The 17,214-nt window shown below is 58.9% G+C and overlaps 2 protein-coding genes across 8 annotated transcripts in view; one reads left to right on the top strand and one right to left on the bottom strand.

Moving 5' to 3' along the window:
• Window positions 1-1,629, top strand: part of TMPRSS6 (transmembrane serine protease 6) — a 34,400-nt gene extending 32,771 nt beyond the window's left edge. The window contains exons 17-18 of the mRNA XM_015241601.3: window positions 807-943; window positions 1,471-1,629. Of these exons, the coding sequence (XP_015097087.1) occupies window positions 807-943; window positions 1,471-1,629 (296 nt within the window). The remainder of the gene's footprint in view (window positions 1-806; window positions 944-1,470) is intronic.
• A 3,204-nt stretch (window positions 1,630-4,833) lies between these two features.
• On the bottom strand, window positions 4,834-15,806 carry KCTD17 (potassium channel tetramerization domain containing 17). Of its 7 annotated transcripts, XM_031671693.2 has the most exons (9): window positions 15,598-15,806; window positions 14,308-14,416; window positions 11,903-11,994; window positions 10,831-10,926; window positions 8,781-8,906; window positions 7,320-7,416; window positions 7,053-7,130; window positions 6,609-6,699; window positions 5,518-5,733 (listed from the first exon to the last, which is right to left on the bottom strand). In XM_031671693.2, exons 1-9 carry the CDS (start codon window positions 15,790-15,792, stop codon window positions 5,664-5,666), a joined length of 954 nt encoding a protein of 317 aa, XP_031527553.1. In that variant the 5' UTR covers window positions 15,793-15,806; the 3' UTR covers window positions 5,518-5,663. The 7 variants fall into 7 exon arrangements, with proteins under 7 accessions (XP_031527545.1, XP_031527548.1, XP_031527553.1 ...); XM_031671685.2 differs by lacking the exons at window positions 6,609-6,699; window positions 7,053-7,130 and having other exon boundaries at window positions 4,834-5,733; window positions 10,831-10,956; XM_031671688.2 differs by lacking the exons at window positions 6,609-6,699; window positions 7,053-7,130 and having other exon boundaries at window positions 4,834-5,733.
• Window positions 15,807-17,214: the final 1,408 nt, after the last annotated feature.

Raw genomic sequence — 17,214 nt, 5'->3', positions numbered from 1 at the left:
TGCTAAGAGCTGATGTGGATGGGGAGGTAGAGGGGGCAGTGTTAGCCCAGAGGAGGGGCAGTTGAGCTGAGGCTTGGAGGATGGGTCAGCGGTGTCTCAGCGAAGGGGAAAGGTGTTTCCAGTAAGAGCACAGGTGGCAACTCAGGGATCCCTGAGAACACCCAGCACCAGAAGGGAGCCGGGAAACAGGTTGATCTGGGCGAGGATCAGCGGGAAAGACAGGCAGGGCCTTGGGGGCTGCCATGAGGACCTTGGGTTGGGAGTTCTTCTCCTGATCTGCATGAAGCCTCAGGGCTTCGAGAAAAACACTGCTGTCTGGGCCCCACCCCAGGTGAACAGACCAGATCTCCATTCTGGGTGGGACTAGGGACAGTTTATATTGACACCCTCTGGGGGTTCTAACACGCAGCCCTCATGGAGAAGCGCTGGGCTGGACAGTGGGGAGATGCTGATGAGTTTTAGGGAGAGAGTGGAGGGGTGAGATGTGTGTTCTGGAAAAACCCCCAGGGCTGTCACACGGCAGAGGGGAGGTGGCCAAGTGGCCTCAATTGGGAGGAAGGAGGGGAGGGGAAGCAGGAAGAGGATTCTAGTCCAGATAGGTTCTGGGTGGGGGCTCTGTCCCCACCAGCCATTCAGAGAAGGAGCCGGAACAAGTGATGGTGAGGCAGATGGTGGGGCTGGGAGGGTGGGCGGAGCAGGAGAGATGAAGGGGGCTCCTGAGATGCAAGAGGAATCGTGAAAGGAAGAATGGGGGGCCCTGTGGCACCTCAGATCTTCTCACCTCTGCCCTCCATCCTCCCGGGCAGGCCCCACCAGCAACGGTCTCCAGAAAGTGGACGTGCAGCTGATCCCGCAGGACCTGTGCAGCGAGGCCTACCGCTACCAGGTGACCCCCCGCATGCTGTGCGCCGGCTACCGCAGGGGCAAGAAGGATGCCTGCCAGGTGACTCCCGCGGTGGGTGGGTGAGACGGGGGAGAGGGCGCTGCTCATTCGCATCACCCAGGACCTGGCCCTCTGCTCACATAGGCTGCTGAAGCCTCCCGGCAAGGTGGGGTTGGCTGTCCCCGCTTTATGGTTGGGGAAACTGAGGCTTGGGAGGTGGAGAGCCTTGCTCCAGGTTGCAGGTCCCAGAGCAGAAGAGACCTGAGGTGGGCAGGTCTGAGGCCCAAACCCAGCCCTGCTCCTTGTCCACCACAAGGCACTTTGCCCAAGTGGCCCAGCAGAGGGCTAGAAGGAGCCCACAGAAGGGAGGCAGATCTGGGTGTGGGGGACACACAGCCTCGCTTCCATGACAGCCAGGCCCTGCTGGAGGCCAGGCTGAGCTGGTTTGGGCTCCCTCCTTTTATCAGAGGCTTTCAAAGTGGATGTAACATCCTTGCTGTCACTCAGAACATCCCTGGCAGTCGGGACCCTTGCCTGGAAGGGAGTGCTTTACCCTGACTTGGCCCCGTCTCTCCCCTCCTCTACAGGGCGACTCAGGTGGCCCACTGGTGTGCAAGGAGCCCAGTGGCCGCTGGTTCCTGGCGGGGCTGGTCAGCTGGGGTCTGGGCTGTGGCCGGCCCAACTACTTTGGTGTCTATACTCGCATCACGGGAGTGATTGGCTGGATCCAGCAGGTGCTGACCTGAGGGGCTGCCCGCCCTGCAGAGCAGTGGCCCACCTCTTGGACTCAGAGAGCCCAGGGCACCCACCAGATGGGGGAACAAGCATTCTGTGGATAGCAGGGCCCTGAGGGGACCGAAGGTGGCATCTCCCCTGTCCCCCCACCTGCTCCCTGACATCTGCCGCAGGGAGGGCACAAGGAGGGAGGAAGGCCATTAGCTGGTGGTCCAGCCATCCACCGAGGGCCTGGGATGGTCAGCAGGCCCGGCTGGGGGACTCCCATCCAGCCTGTCCCCTCCTGATTCTCTCTTCTCCTTCCCCTTGCTCCACTGCTGATCTGGGGGGAAGCGTTCAGCAGTGATACGTGGCTCCCAGGTCCCAGTAGGAGTGTCTGAGCCCCCTGCCCCTGCCCCAGCGCAGAGGCTGCTTTGACAGCATCCACTTCAGCAGATTCCAGCCTGTGGAGCCCTCGGCCTAACTTGAGGGGTTGGGGTGGAAGGTGCCTCTGCAGGAAGGGCCCTCAGACCCCTGGAGACAGACAAGTGGGTCAGTGGCCACTGCAAGCCAAAGGGTGGGGAGCCCTGGTTCCAGGGTCCTTCTACCCCTACCTGCCCCCACCACCCTGGCTTTCACTGCCCGTCCTCACCTGGAGGTGGGCTCCGCTGCCCTTGGAATAAAGCCGTCTGATCCGAGGTCATGCTCCAGGGATTGAATGCGGCTGCAGGCACCGATCTGACCGAACAGACCCTGCTGTCTGCTCAGCCTGTTGGCCAAGTGTCCAGAAGGCTAAGGTGGGGCCAGTGGGGACAGGGCTGGCCTCCAGGGCAGCTGCCAAGGTCCCAGGAGCAACCCTGGAGGTGGGGGCAACAGTTTGGTGACTCTCAGCAGAGTGAGGGCTGGGACAAGTGATGGGCTTCTTCTGGAATCTTGGAAGGAAACTGAGCAGCAGAGACATCCTCAAGATTGCACCAGGGGGCAGGAGTGGAGCCTGGAGTGGAAGCCGTATCTCCCATTTCCCATCTACCACTTTCCCTCCTGCACGGCACTCCCTCTGCATTCTTTGAGTCATTTATTTAGCAAGCATCTTACAGGCTCCTACCATGTGCCAAGTACTGTGGTGGGGGTCACAGAGCTGCACGGAACTTGGCTCCTGATCTCAGGATGGGTTGGGGTGATGATCCAGTATGGAGGGTTTTGGAGGGTAGCCTGTAACTTGGGAAGTCAGGGAAGGCTGCCTGGAGGAGGTGAGAATTGAGTTGGGGTTCAGTGGTGGCCAACATGGGGAAGAGCATTCCAGGCAGGGGAACAGCATGTGCAAAGGCAGAGAGTCCCCAAAGTCAATGGCCTATTAGGGAACAGTAAGTTGTTTTTAGTTAGAACAGAGGTTGGGAGGGGGTACTGAAAAGGAATTCATGGTCAGGGAGCAGCACACAGATCAGACGACAAACAGCTTGGAGGTTAGCGAAGGACTGGGCACTCTGGGGAGCCAAGGAAGGCTCTAGGGCAGGGAAGTGACATGGATGTAGATTCACAGTTTAGAACCACCACTGGCGCCAGTGTGGAGGAGGCCAGAGGCAGAGAGGCTGGTGAGGAGTCCACTGCAGAACCCCAAGGAGAAGATGGGGCCTGGACCGAGCTGGGCAGTGGAGATGGACATAGGGTTGAAGAACCCTCACTGTCCTCCAGGTGCCTCAGTGGATGGGGTGAGGTGAGGGGACTCACCCAGGACCACTCCCAGCTGGGCTGGTGGAGGACTCATTGCCTGACCCTGGTCACCTGGGGTGGGGTGGGGAAGGGCTCTAGGAAGGTGTCATGAACTTGGGGTGCCTCTGGGAGGGAGATGAGCTGGAGGCAGGTGGAGTTTGAGAGAGAGGTCCGGAGGGACTTTAGAGCCACCATCCACGGAAGGTGGTCCAGGGAAGATGGAGGAGGTGGGGGAGACACAGACACTGCAGATGTGGGGCCCAGAGTAGGCTGAGGGGTGTGGCCAGAGGCTGGAGGAGACCTGAGAGGGGTGGAATCTTGGTGGCAGCCAAGGGTGTGGTCTGAGTGGGCGTGGTCAGGGAGGGCCGCTGGGCTGGGTCCTGGCGGAGGTGAGGGAGAGTCAACTGTGAACAAGCCTTTCTCCCAGCCTAGCTGGGAGGAGAAGGAAGTGGAGAGCCTTGGAGGGGACCTAGTCTCAAAAGGGTTTTCAAAGACAGGCAGCGGCTACCAGGTCCACATGTGGAGAGCCCTTCCCCTGCTGGGTCCCGACTGTGGAGATGGAGCAGATGGAGCAGACGCTGTGGGTGGGGACCTCTAGGGTGGGGGCAGGACTCCACCCTGGGGGGCCTTTGAGGGATCCCAGAGGGGGAGCAGAACACAGCTGGAAGGTGCTTTGCTAAAATGCAAAGTCACAGCCTTACTCGGATCTTAATTAGTCGGAATCAGCGAGGATGGCATAACCTATTCTTTCAACAAGCCTCCTGGTGACTCTCTTTTAAGCAAAGCTGGACACAAAAAGTGAGGTCAACTTCAGAATGCTGAGTGGCCCAAGGGGAAGAGTGGTGAGACCCCCCCAGACTGCTGAGGGGTTAGAGGAGGGCCTCTGCCTAGGGGACCACTGCTCTGCAGAGAGGTACCCCAGCAGTGCTAAGTTGCTAGGGGCAGGGGAGCAAGGCAGACACTCAGCAGGACCAAGGAGGTGAAGGAACTGGCTGGGGGTGGGGTGGGGCTTGTATTTCCTAGGACTTGGGGCTGAGGGTGGAGGTGACCAAGAGGTGTCACAGCAAAAAGCAGAGTGGTCATCCTGGGGGGTTAGGATGGAGCAAGGTGGCAGGGTGAAGCCAGGATACAGAGGGCCATCTGAATGGTGAGGTGAGGCTGGGAAGTGGGAGGCAGGGAGCCAGGCTTGGGAGGACCTGCATCCTGATTCCCAGAAGCCCAATTCCCTATGCCCTTAGCACCCTGGCCGGTCTAGGGCTGCCTGGAGGCTGGAAGAGACCTGTGTGACTCCAGGGGGCTGGTACCTTCCAAAGTTCACTTAGTAAGGCAGAGTCGGTCCCCTCGGTGTTTGGCCACTGGATGTAGGATCCAGCCACAACGCCCCTCCCAACAGAGTGACAACAGGGCAGGGTCCCTGAGCTTTAGGAAAAAGCCCCACTACCTTTGGACTGTCTATCTCACCTTGAGTTTAGCTCATGTCCCCAAACATAGCCCAGACAAAGAGAGGGAGGCAGCTAGCCTGGCTGTTTCTTTAGGTTTTATTTCACGGGGGGGTCGGACACAGCTGAGAAGCAAGTACCCAGCCCGGGAGGCCAGAAATGCAGGAGGGGGCTCCTCACTCAGCCCCTGCCACCCCAGACTCTTCCCTTGGCAGAGGGAGGAGTGTCCCCCTTTCCATTGTCACCAGTTCCTGAGTGGCCGCACTGCCTCTCTAAGCCATGGCCTGCCTCCCTCTGGGCCAGGGCCCTCTATAGACGGGGAGGGCGTAGGGGTGGGAGCAGCCAAGGTGAAGGCCAAGTCACACATCCCCTGCTTCCCACAGGGCCAACCCCCACACCCTCCATCTCCCACCAAACCCTGAATCTCCACCCAGGGCTAGACAGGTCCCCGACTCCCGAGGGAAGGGTAAAGGGAGGGCCGCCCCTGTCTGCGCTTTATACACTCCCTGAGGGCTTTCCAGGACTTTGCTCCTCTTTGTAACCTCACAACAACCCTGTGAGGTAGGTAGGGCAGGAAGTGAACCCATTTGACAGACAGGGAGACTAAGGCTCAAGGAGGTGACGTGACTGGGCTGGGAGGGAGCGTATCTGCCATGCAGCTGGGGGACCCAGGGGAGGGGACGTGGGGGCCCGGGAGACACAGCTGGACAGCGCCACACTTTGGCCACAGGCAGGTGGCTCTGCCCAGGGGCCCCAGGGCCCACCTCAGGCCTTGAGAGTTCCCAGAGGGCCTCCACCTGGCCCCCAGGGGCAGGGGTAAATCACAGCCCCACAGGTGTAGACAGAGGTGACAAGGGGGAGAACTCTTCCTCCGCCTCGGGCCGGGGGCCCACCCCATGGTACAAAAATAAAGGATTTCAGATCGGAACCCCAAGTCCCTGGAGGTGATCTGGGGCCTCACATCCGGGTGCCTCTGGCTTGTAACAGCTAGAAAATAAGAGGGGGCAGGGGGATGGGGTGGGGAGTGGTCAGAACACCGGGAGGGGGATGGGGGGACCAGTGAGGAGGGGGTAATGCAGGGCCAGGAGAAGGGCAGAGAGGAGATTGAAATGGAGGGAGGGTGGGGTGGGGGAGAGAGGGAGAGAGAAAGAGGTCGGTGAGTCACAAGGTCCTTTCTGGGAGGAAGGAGGGGGGCTAAGGCCCAGAAAAAGTGGATTCAGAGCTGAGGAGGAGGGGGAGCAGGAAGGGAGCTCCCAAGCCCCATCTCAGGTCCAGTGGTGGCCAACTAGGAGGCCAGATTCTGCCAGGAGGCCAAGAGAGGCTGGTCACCACTGTCTCAGGCAAAAGGTCCCAGTGAGCAGCTATCTGTCCTCTTTTCAGAGGCAACTGTGGCCCAGAGAGGGACAGTGACTTGCCCAAGGTCACACAGCAGGTAGGTAAGATTGAGTGGGCACCTGGCCAGGGTTTTTTCTGCCACACCTGGACCCTTAGCCAGCTCTAGCCGACTCCTCGTAAACCTGGGGAATCCAAGTGTGGTCTGTCCTTCCCACCCTTGCAGAAACAGGGAACCCAGTGCCACGAGGCTGTGACGCAGGAGCTCTTGGACATGCAGGATGAGTCCAGGGCACCTGGCTTCCGTCTCCCTTCCCTCCTTCCCAGCCTGGCTCTGGTGCTGATGGGCAGGTGGGAAAGAATTCCTGCCCCTTCGCCTTGTCTCAGCGCCTCTCACTCAAGGCCAAGAGAGGCTGAGAAACTTTGGTGAGGGGAGAAAGTCAGCCGGAAGTTCGGCTCAAGTCCAGGGAAGGAGAGGTGAGCACCCTCCTGGCTTTCACCCCTCCCTCCAGCTCTGCCAAGCTACAAACCAGGAATGGCATCTCTGGGGGTGGGCGAGGGGCCGAGGAGAAGCCCTCACTGCAAGCACAGCCTCAGGTCTGAGGGGGTGCAGACGGGAACCTGCAAGGAGGAAATGTGAGGAGGAGGCGAGGAGGTGAGGTGCTGGAGCAGGGCAGCCCAGCCTCAGACGTGCCCAGCAGGGTCAGTGGGCACAGAGGAGGTGCAGCTGTGCCCTTCCTCCCCTGGCCGGGAGGCAGGAGGTACCAGAAAGGATGCAGGATGCGGCAGGCAGGATGCTCTGGGATGCAGGGCCGTGGTGCCTGGGTGGAGGGCGCAGGAGGCTGGGACCAAGGTGGCCCTGGGATGGAGGCGTGAGCAGGCAGAGAGAAAACCCGGACAGGGGCAGAGAGGGAAGAGGCAGGGTGTAGATGAGATCCAGGAGGAAGAAGAGGTGGATGAAGATGAGGCAGGACCTCCAGCGGGAAGCGGAGGAGGAGGAGGAGGCGGTGGTGGGAGGGAGAAAAGGTTAGCGGGATCCTGAGATGACTGGGCTGCAAAGAGAAAGTGAGAGAAGGGATGGTTATGCAGGTGAGGCGCCAGGCACGCGGCTGAGCTAACCCTGGTGGGCCCGCCCCCCGGCCATCCCCGGGCCCCCCAGGTTCTGCAGCTGGCTCCAGCAGGGAGTGGGCGGGAGGCTCCGGCTTTGGTTAGCAATCATTCTCCTTGGGGGTTGGCTGCACCTTTCTCCTGTGTATCTGCCTCCACCTGCACCTGTGCCACCTCCACCTCCACCTCCTCCTCCTGCTGCTGCTCCTCCTCCAGCTGCTCCTCCGTGCTCTGTGGACCAGCCGGCGGACCCAGGGAAGAAAGAGTGCAGAACTAACGAGGGGGCCAGGGCTTGCTGGCGACGGTCCCCACAGGCCCCCATCTCAGGGCGAGCCGGTGGGCAAGATGAAGGGGGACCTCCAGGGGAGGGGATCACTCAGCCAAAGAAGCTGGGGCATCTCGTCTGGTTGGTCAGTCCCCTGGGAAGCCTGGGAAGAGTCTGGGGGTGGGGTGGGAACCAGCGGAGGGTGGGGTCCTGCTGAGGATGCTCGGGGATCAGCTGCTGTGACGGAGAGCAAGGCTAGGTGAGGGGGTGGAGGAGGAAAGGGGTGGGTGTGTGGCTGGGGTATCCTTGAGGGGCACCTGAGACGGCCTCACTTTAGAAGGACTGACCCGGAGGAGAAATGAGGCCAGGGCAAGCCCAGGGCAGACAGCACCCAGATCTGAGATGCCAGCAAGAGGCTCTGGCAGCCCAGGTCCCGAGGCTTTGGCCCAGAGAGGCAGGAGCAGCGGGCTCATGCGCACCCCTGAAAGACCACACCAGCCACTGGCCCTGATGGGGGTGGAGTGGGCGGGGGAAGTCACAGCACAGGGAGGCAGACAGACAGACGGGAAGACAGAGTTCGTTAAGTCTCCACCACACAGGGACAGGCTCCTAGAAGGAACGGTCTCCCTCCTTCCCAGCCTGGCTTGCTGCCTGCCCCGCTGGTTTTACTGAAGGTCCCCGAGGCTTCCGACCAGCTCTGGGTCCAGGGTGGCAGGACCTCCGCTCAGCCCCCTCCCCGCCACCAACTGATGTGGCCTCACAGGCCAGGGCGGAAACACAGGGCTGGACCCCCCCAAGGGCTCCTGACCCCTCTGCTGTGGTGCCCGAGGAGGGAGCCTGGGGGAGGGACAGGGTTGACTGATTTGGCTGCCCCACCCCAGCCCGGGCCCCAGGGAAATAAACTGGCCATTGAGATCCCAGAAGTTCCAAGCTTGATGGCACCCTCGCAAGCACGTGATCCACCCCCCTAACTTCTCCAAGAACACAAGGTGCCGAGAGGGGACGGGACTTGTCCAAGGTCACCATGCCTGGTTCAATTCACTACCCCTTGTGACACACTACCATGATGGCCACCATGTGACCATCATTCAGGTGGCATCTAAGTCCACTCTGGCTGGGCCCTGAGGATAACCCCATCTCACTTCCCCCCCTAGCCTGGGCCTGGGTAACTGGCATGAGCAGACCGTGGGTAGCATGGGATGGATGGCATGGGCCGTGGCCAGGGGGTTATGCGTGTACAGCAGGAGGAAGAAAGAAGCAGCAGGGATGGCTAGGGGGAAGGCAGCGAGGGGAGGGGGAAAGGAGAGGAGGTTGACTTCGGGGGGCTCACCTTGGTCTTGCGGCTGGACTCGGAGCTCGGCCCGTGCGGGGAGCTGTAGAGCTCCTTGGACACCACGCACAGGAACTCCGCCTGGTCCTCGCTGCCGTAGTTGTAGGAGGAGCCGATGTTCACCAGCTGGAGGGGCGGAGCGTGGAAAGAAAATGATAGGTCGGGTTGGGGGTCAGGGGAGGGTGGACATGGGCAACTGTCAAGATACCAACTGCGTCCCAGTCTTGCTGTTCCTTTCAGGCCCATCCCTGGGCTTTCAGAGGACAGCTCTAGTTGAAAGTCAGTCCTCCCCTCCGCTGCCACCTATGCCCTTCGGTCCATTCGCAGGGCCAGCCTACCCACCTGGCTCGGCTGGGCCTGGTCCTTCGAGGAAGGCTTTTATCACTGCTGCTGCTCCTCCCCTGCCCAGCCTGGTCCCAGGTCTAGCAGGCTGCCTTCTGAAAGCAGGCAGAGGCCTGTAACGGGCAGGTTGTCCCTCTCTGTCCCAGATGTGGCTGATACAGCCCCAGAACCAGGTTGCAGGGTGGAGTCGGCACGACCCGGTGGAGCCCCATAGAATATGCTGCTCACTTGGGGAAGCAGAGGTAGAACAGGCCACCCGTTCCGTAGGCTGGTGGCCCCGACACACTTGCTCAGCCTCTGAGAGCACACGCAATTGCCCAAGACTCCCATAGGCTCTCAAGAGTGACCCCATCTTTGTTCTGGGGTCCCTAAAATAACCACACCTGCAGGGCCCCTTCTGGCTGCTAAAGGCCCTGCACACGACAGGTCTCATTCAGCCCCAGGAGCCGTCACTCTGCAGGCAGAGAAAAATCAGCCCGTTTGGCAGATGAGGCTTTGGAGAGGTGGTGGCCTGCCAGAAGTCCCACAGCCAGGAAGAGCAGAACAGGATTTGAATCCGGGACCCCAAGTCCTCTTTAGGGTCTTCCAGACTTAAGTGCTTCTGATAATTCACAGGATGCTAGCTGGCTCCAATGTTGAGAGGCCTACCCTGGGCGAGGGACTTTATCAACAGTCTTTCTTTTTCAGGGAGAGGGGAGGAGGCAGCGGAGGTAATTAGGTTTACTCACTTGTTTATTTCTTAATAGAGGATTGAACCCAGGACCTCATGCATGCTAAGCAGGCAATCTACCATTGACCTATACCCTCCCCCTCAGTCTTTCTAATCTACACAACATCCCTGCAAAGGAGGCACTACTGGCCCACATCACAGATTACAGAAGTGAGGCCCAGAGAGATGTGACTTGCTTGAGGTCACACAGCATATCAGCGGTGAGGCCTAGATATGAATCCAGTGAGTGCACTGGGTGTGTTCCTGCAGACTGTCTGGCCATCCTGCAGAGCCTGGGGTTCTCCCTTCTTCAGCCTCCAGGTGCAAGGGGGCTCGTGTGGACAGCGGGTTAGCCCAGTCCTTCTCCTTCACTAAGGGCAAATCTGACCTTGGGTTAACTCTGTTCCTCTGGAAGCCTGAGAGAGGTGTGCATTACTAGGGCAACACCGTTTATGACTAAAAATCTCTCCCGACTGGGAAAGTGCATGGAGACTGGGAGGGAGTATGGGTCAAAGTAAGTACCTCCCGGGGGGCCTCTGCTCTGGGCTTCCTGAATGTGGCAAAGCTTGGAAACTGGGCATGTCCCTTGCGAGGACCCGGAAGCTGTATCTGGGGAGTTAATACAAGAAGTGTGGACCCACAGGGGCTTCCGCTTGCCTATGTACATCTTGTCTCCTTGAACCAGAGCTGTCCCTGGGGGGCCAGAGATTTACATACTGCAGTGTAGACCACTTCCTGGTCGCTGGGAGGACTCTCACTAAAGAGGATTCCCTGGAGCTGCCCTGTGGCCAGTGGGTTTTCCATCCTTTCTCCTTCTTGGTCAGTCTGCTGCCAACTGTGGCCTTTCTTCATCTTGTTTAGTTAGACTTAAGAATTGGTGCCCCCCGTCCCAAAAGGGGGCTGCAGTAAGGAACCCAAGCTGGGGCTGAGGGAAGGGAGGGGCTTGCTTTGCCTGGAGGCTGGGAGTTCCTAGTTGTGGCCCCTGAGCACCCAGCCCACCTGCTCGAAGCGCCATCCATCAGACATGGTGGAGACCATCTGCGTGAGCTCCTCCTCCTGGCACTGCAGCACGCGGTACACGTGCTTGGGCGGGACCTGCAGGCAGAGAGGCGATGTGGAGGGCACCTGTGGGAGGGCCAGGCGGCTCGGGATGGGGAAGAGCATCTGCCCTCCCCCCACCATCTACCCCTAAGAAGGCGAGAAGGAAGCGAGGCGGGGAGGGGACAGAGTGGGAAGACAGGAGCCATGTCCTGAGTACCTACTATGTGCCAGGCACTCAACATGCATGATCTCACTTAATTCTTCCCAAACCCTAGAGATTATGGGATTTTCATGGAAGCTCAGAGAGGGTCAGTTACTTGCCCAAAGTCACCCAGCTAAAGAGTAGCAGAGCCAGGACTGAAACACAGGTGATACAAAAGGGAAAGAGGAGGGGAGTGGGGGACATTCTGGGTCACTAATTGAGGCAGACCTTCCAGGAGAAATGGAGCACCCCCTTTCAATCTTCTGGAGCTGGAAGATGGTACCTCACTACCCATCTCCCACCCACCATGACTTCCCCAGGGTGGGCAGAGAATCTTTCCAGCTCCCCCTGCAGACTGGCCGCTTAGATCCAGGGTCTAAGCTCAGAAATGCCAGCTCCAGCAGTGTGCGCTGTACCTTCCGGGGGACCACCTGATCCCATGAAATGGACAAAGTACCAATCCTGCATTGCCCCCCACAGGGCCCCCTGTACTTCCACACTGACCCCGTTTTGCCTGTGAGGAAGGAAAGGGTAGACAGTTCTCAGCACCTCTATATTTCACAAGAGGAAATCAAGGTCCAGAGAGGGGCATGAAAGGACCAAGGTCACACAGCAAACAGAGCCAAGGCAGGGACAGGACCCAGTGTCCATCTCCCAGTCTGGGGCATTGCTGGGCAGTCTGGGAGCGGGACAACCACCCATCTGCTTACAGGTGAGCTCAGCCTCCCCAAGTCTTCCTCCTGCCTCCCTCTTTGTCTCTGCTCCCTCTCCCCCACCGCCCCCTGCTCTGGCCACAGATGCTGCCCTGCTGCCCCGCTGCTCCCCGACCTGTGTGACGGTATAATCCTTCTCCTCCATCCGGTCTTTGATGATGCGGATCAGCGGGCCGATGTTGTAGAACTCCGCTTCCTCCAGGACCCCTGGCACAGACAGAGCAGCCGCTGGTCACCCCCACTGCCCCCATGCCCCATTCTCACCTGGTCCCTTCCACCTCCAAACCCACCCCCAGCTCCAGTCACAAGAGGGTCATGAGCATCTCTGAGTTCAGGGGTCAGGCAAGAGGGAACACTTCCTTCCTTGGGTCCCATACTCCCCATGGCAGCGGCGAGAGGCCGCCACTCAGCAGCGTGACATCCCTGCTATGCTGAGCATGGTCACCCAGGGACGCCTGCTGGTCCACTATCTGGGGGCTGCTCTAGGGCTATCAAGAGGCAGCGGGCTTGTTGGGGTGAGAAGGGCCTTGGCTGGCCCCCGAAGACATGCTCCCATCTCTGAAACACATGCTAAGGACAGGCACCGGGTTAGACATGTTCTGTTCTTTACTGCAGTTAATTCTCAGAACGAGAAGTAGGTACTTTCATCACCCCCAATGAACAAACAGGGAAACTGAGGACCAGGAAAAGCAGCAGCTGAGCAAGGCCCAGGAGCTGGGATTCAGAGTCAAGTTCCTCTGACTTCAGAGCCCACTAAGTGCACTATCTTTGTGCACCTGCATCTCTCCGACCACCGCACTTTACAGTTTGCAAAGCCCCTCCTGTGCTCATCACAAGCCCCAGGGCCATGGAGAAGCAGGCATGACTGTCCTCATACAGTTAAGGGAACTGAGGGTCTTAGACACTGAGGGAGTCACCTCTCCAGTGAAGCGCACGGCCCTCAGCCTTTGGACTTCCCCTAAGCTCCTGCAGGGAAGGGACACTTCTGGTCCTTTCCATGACTGGCCTCTGGGGACAGGGCCCATGCTGATCTACCCTGCTGTCCCTGGTGCCCATGTCAGTGAGTGCTGCTGCCTGGGTGCCCCCGTGGAGCCCTGCAGATGACAGACAACCAGCTTGGCATCACGAGTGCTCGGTGCCACTGGGCTAAGTGACACACTTGTATTTGCTCTTTTTATCCTCACAGCAGCTCAGCAAGGCGGGTGCTACTGTCACCCCATTCTATAGATGCAGGCATGGGGGCGCAGACGGGTAAGTGATGTTCTAGGTGCCACACAGCTAGTCAGTCTCCCCCCAGACTCCCCTGGTACCCTGGATGGGAGACCGAGCCCTGTCTGAAGGTGCTGGGAGTGCCAGGGCTTCGACAAACCCAGAACCTGTAAACAGGTGTCGGCTGTGATGCGGCTGGAGCGTTTACCTCCCTCCCCGTGGGACCTACTGTTGGGCCCAGGCCACACCCGTGGTATCTGCATTCCCCCAGGGGCTGCCAGGAAAGCTGTGGGGCTCCGCAGAGCTGATGATGGGCCCTGAGTTTGAAGACCTGGCCCACTGGGGAGCCACATGGCCTCTAGATCACAGTGTCCCATGGGGATAAGGAGGGAAGACTGTGGGCCCGACTGAGGAGACAGGATGTGCTGGATGTGTACAGGGTACAAGCCCCGGAACTCGTGTCTACCGTCTCAGAACTTGTTCTCTGCAATGTACGTCACCGCCCACCCCTTCATACACACAAGTAGAGACTCAGAAAGGAGAAGTGACATGTCCAAGCCAGCCTGGCTGCGTCACCTGACCCAGAGGCACACCTTGTACCCCAAGAAGAATGCACTTGGCACCAACTGTAGTCCCTGTTCCTGGGGCTCTGCCAAGAAGCCATTCTCCCAGGCATGGCTTCCCCACGTCTGTTGGGCCCAGAAGTGAGCATTTACAGGACCTCAGCTACCCAGGCCTGGGAGGGACCACAGCCGCACTGGGGAGCAGGCTTCCCTCCTCCCCTGCCCTGCCCTGCCCACAGCCAGCGCCACCAGCACTGTGCTACCGAGGCTGCCAGGTTTGGGAAGAGGCACCCGCTCCACCCGCCTGCTGACTGTGAGCCCTCACCAGGCTTCTGAGATACCGGATCACCCAGAGAAAGAGAACTGCATCTCTTCCCACACTCATCTCCACCCTGTTCACAACTGGCTTCCCAGGAGACCCAGAGAAAGGGCATCCCTGCCCACAGCAGAGGCTGCCAGCCTCGCTGGCTCCCTCTGTCCTCTGCCTCCATGTTTCTGTCACTCCCTCCAACAACACCCAGTGGAAGCATGGGCCAGTCAGTCACCTTGACAGAGCCTCCAGGTTCAGTCTGGCCAGAGGCTTTGGGATTCAGTCCTGCCGGGGATGAGAAGAGGGAGGAAACATGGAAGAAAGCAGATGTTCCCTCCAGATGGGAGAAATGGCTTTGGACCTCCACGGAAGGCCCTGGCAGACTGCTGAGCAGAGGGCTAGGAAGTGGGCCCCTGCCAGCCTCCTGGACCAACTTACCTTCCTCAGCCATGTCCTTGTCCAGCACCAGTTTGCCATGCCGGAGGAAGTTCAGGATGGGCCCAAAGTAGGTGGGGTCGCGGTCAATGAGGTAGGCCCCGGTCTCATCCTATGGGGATGAAGGATACAGGCCGTGAGAGAAGAGCGAGCTCCCTCCCCTGCCCAACCCTGCACATACCGCCTCAATTCAATTCCAGTAAAGGATCAGAGGGAGGGAGGGGGTGTGGAGACTGCTCTTCCCCAGAACAGAGCAGCAGGATGGAATAAAAAGGCTTTGAGGTCAGATACACCTAGGTTCAAATCCTGCGTCTGCTTTTTCCTGACTGTGTGACCATGGGCCAGTGACTTGGCCTCTCTGAGCCTCACTCCTCTGCAAGAGGGCATTGTGAGCATCCAGTGAGGTCTGAGTGGCACCGACTCAGAGTAGCGCTCAGGGATTGCCCCTCTTAGAGTTTGTTCCCTGAATCCAGTCCTGTACTGGATCTCCAGTTCTTCTGGGGATGTTTACAAGTTTCCAAAGGAGCTGCTATTTCATTGGATACCCTCAGCCTGCAGGGAGGCAGAGCGGGCATCAGTACAACTCTACAGAGAGAAAACTCAGACATCACCAGGTGAGGGAACTTGTCCAAGGTCACAGCATCAGAAGGTCAGGAAACGGGAGAGAGGGGGCCTTAGAGGTCATTGCTAGACCAGCCCCCTGGGGTTACAGACAGGGGCTGGGCCTAGAGCAGGGAAGGGTCTGACCCAAGGTCATGCAGACAGTTTGCAGCAGAGCTGAGAGGGGAACCCAGAAATGGTGCCCCAGGCCAGAGTTCCTCCCTAATGAAGCCCAGCTCAGAAGCTACCCCAGGATTTCTCCACCCAGCTCTCAGCACCCCTGGGCCACCCACACCCCAAAGGGCAGGGAGGAGCAGCCTCAGTAACTCCTTCTGTGGTGAGGGAGTCCAGTTTGGGCAGGAGAGAAGGCCTTAAGTGTCCAACCCTCTCCACAGCCCCAAAGGACAGGGAGCGTCCCCATCCATCAGCTTCCTGGGTTGGAAGCCCAGGGTAGCACTCAGAAGCTGCAAATGGCCGCAGTCTGGCGTTGTCCTGTTGCCACGGCAATGGGCACATCCCTCACTCTCCGATCCACTTCCTTCTCCCCTCCTCTGGCCAGTTCTTCCCGCCTCCAGCTTTTGGGAAATAAACCCAGCCGCCTTTCCAGCCCGGCGGGCGGGCCAGGCCAAACAGCCCGGATTCAGGCGAGGGAAGGTTCTCTAGCCCGAAGACCCCCCACCCCGCGGGCCTCACCCGGTCGGACTGCAGCTCTTCCCCCTGGCACAGGCGGCTGAGGAAGGACTTCTGCTCGCGGCACAGCGTCTGCCGGGTGGTCAGGAACACCGTGCCCCCCACGTTGAGCCGCACCCACTTGCCCCAGCCGCCCGCCCCCGCCGGCGGCGCTGCTTCGCCAGCCTCCATCCTCATCGCTCTCCCCGGCGTTTGCATCCTCCAGGCAAGGCGGCTGGAGGCGGGCAGGTACCGCGCGCCGGGCATGCCGGGAGCTGTAGTCCGCGCCGCCCCGGGCGGGTGCGCCGGCGGGTGAGGGTCCGCGGACGCCCGCCATCCTGCCTTCCCCAGCCCCGCCCTGCTTTGCCCTTCCTGGGAAGCCCACAAACGGGGGTCTCTTGAAGAAGCCCTTTGGCCAAATGACTCTCTTTAGGGAAGGTCAAGTTCGAGGTCACTGGGAAAATAGTGAGTGATACCCCAACTCAGCAATCATCCCATTTGGTCTCCACATTATTGTTTTCCCTTTGTCCAGTCTGGGTTAGCAAGCAGCTGACATGAGAGGAAACTTCTGCCTCCCCAAATTTTCATAGCATTTGCCTGTATCTGTTTTCTAATATTCCGTCATTCTGCCCTTTCGGGAAGCAGGGGTAGAGCTGGGTTCTTTCTCCACATAAATTCTTTGAGGACAACACAGCTGGGCTTAAAGTTGGCTCAGCACCTTCTATAGCCCAGACGCTTTATGCATATATATTATTCACTGATGCTCTCAGCAGCCATGAGAGCATCAATGAGTCAGTGAGGCTGGTGTTACTTGCACCCATTTTACAGATGAGAACACAGAAGTGAAGTGATCTGCTAGACTCACACAGCTGGTGAGTGGCAGGTTGGCACTAACCAGGTGGGTTCCAAGTGCATTTCTACACCGAGACCCTTTCCTGATCCCTGCCAGGGGTTGTCAGAGCTCCTTGGGGAAGATTTCTAGGGATGAAGAGTGGAGATGGCACGGAATGAAAGTCAGGAGATCCTGGCTCTTGCAGGTCTCAGTTTTCTCATCTGTAATTCAGGACAGGGGGAGGTGGGGATTGGTTCTGAGGGTGCTCTCCTGAACCAGATAACTTGGAGGTGGGACTGCTGTCGTGGGTCCTGCAGGATGTGGGAAGGGGGAAGATCTTCATGTGATTTGGGACCAGGGAGGGACAAGGGCTGAAGGGAAGCAGTCTTCTTCAACTTCCTTTCCTTCTCACTGTTTCAGTCCTGGTCCTGGATTAAGGAGGAGGGACCTGAGGGTCCCCTCAATGATGCCAGTGTCACACACACTGGCAGACTGGCCTTGTGCCCAGGGAAGGTTCTGTTACCCCTCCAGCTCTGCCTTCTCCATAATCCTTTCCCCTTGGCAGGGAATGGGTCAGGTCACAGCTGCTGGAATCCTGCTCCTGGGAACTTGTGTTCTCTTAAACCCAAGTTTAAGTGTGATCTTGAGCAACTTCTTTTCTGAAACTTTCTCTTGTGAAAAGTGGGAATTGTGGTGAAGATTAAATTATATAATGTCTGTAAAACAGCCGGCATAGTCTTTGAGATTTTAATATATTGAATAAATGGATGAGTGAATAAAACGGGATATGGGATATGAACTGGCTTTGG

The sequence above is a fragment of the Vicugna pacos genome, chromosome 12 (assembly GCF_048564905.1).
Source record: "Vicugna pacos chromosome 12, VicPac4, whole genome shotgun sequence".
Taxonomy (NCBI): domain Eukaryota; kingdom Metazoa; phylum Chordata; class Mammalia; order Artiodactyla; family Camelidae; genus Vicugna; species Vicugna pacos.
Note: the sequence above shows the minus strand (reverse complement) of the source record. Positions and strands in the feature narration are given on the sequence as shown.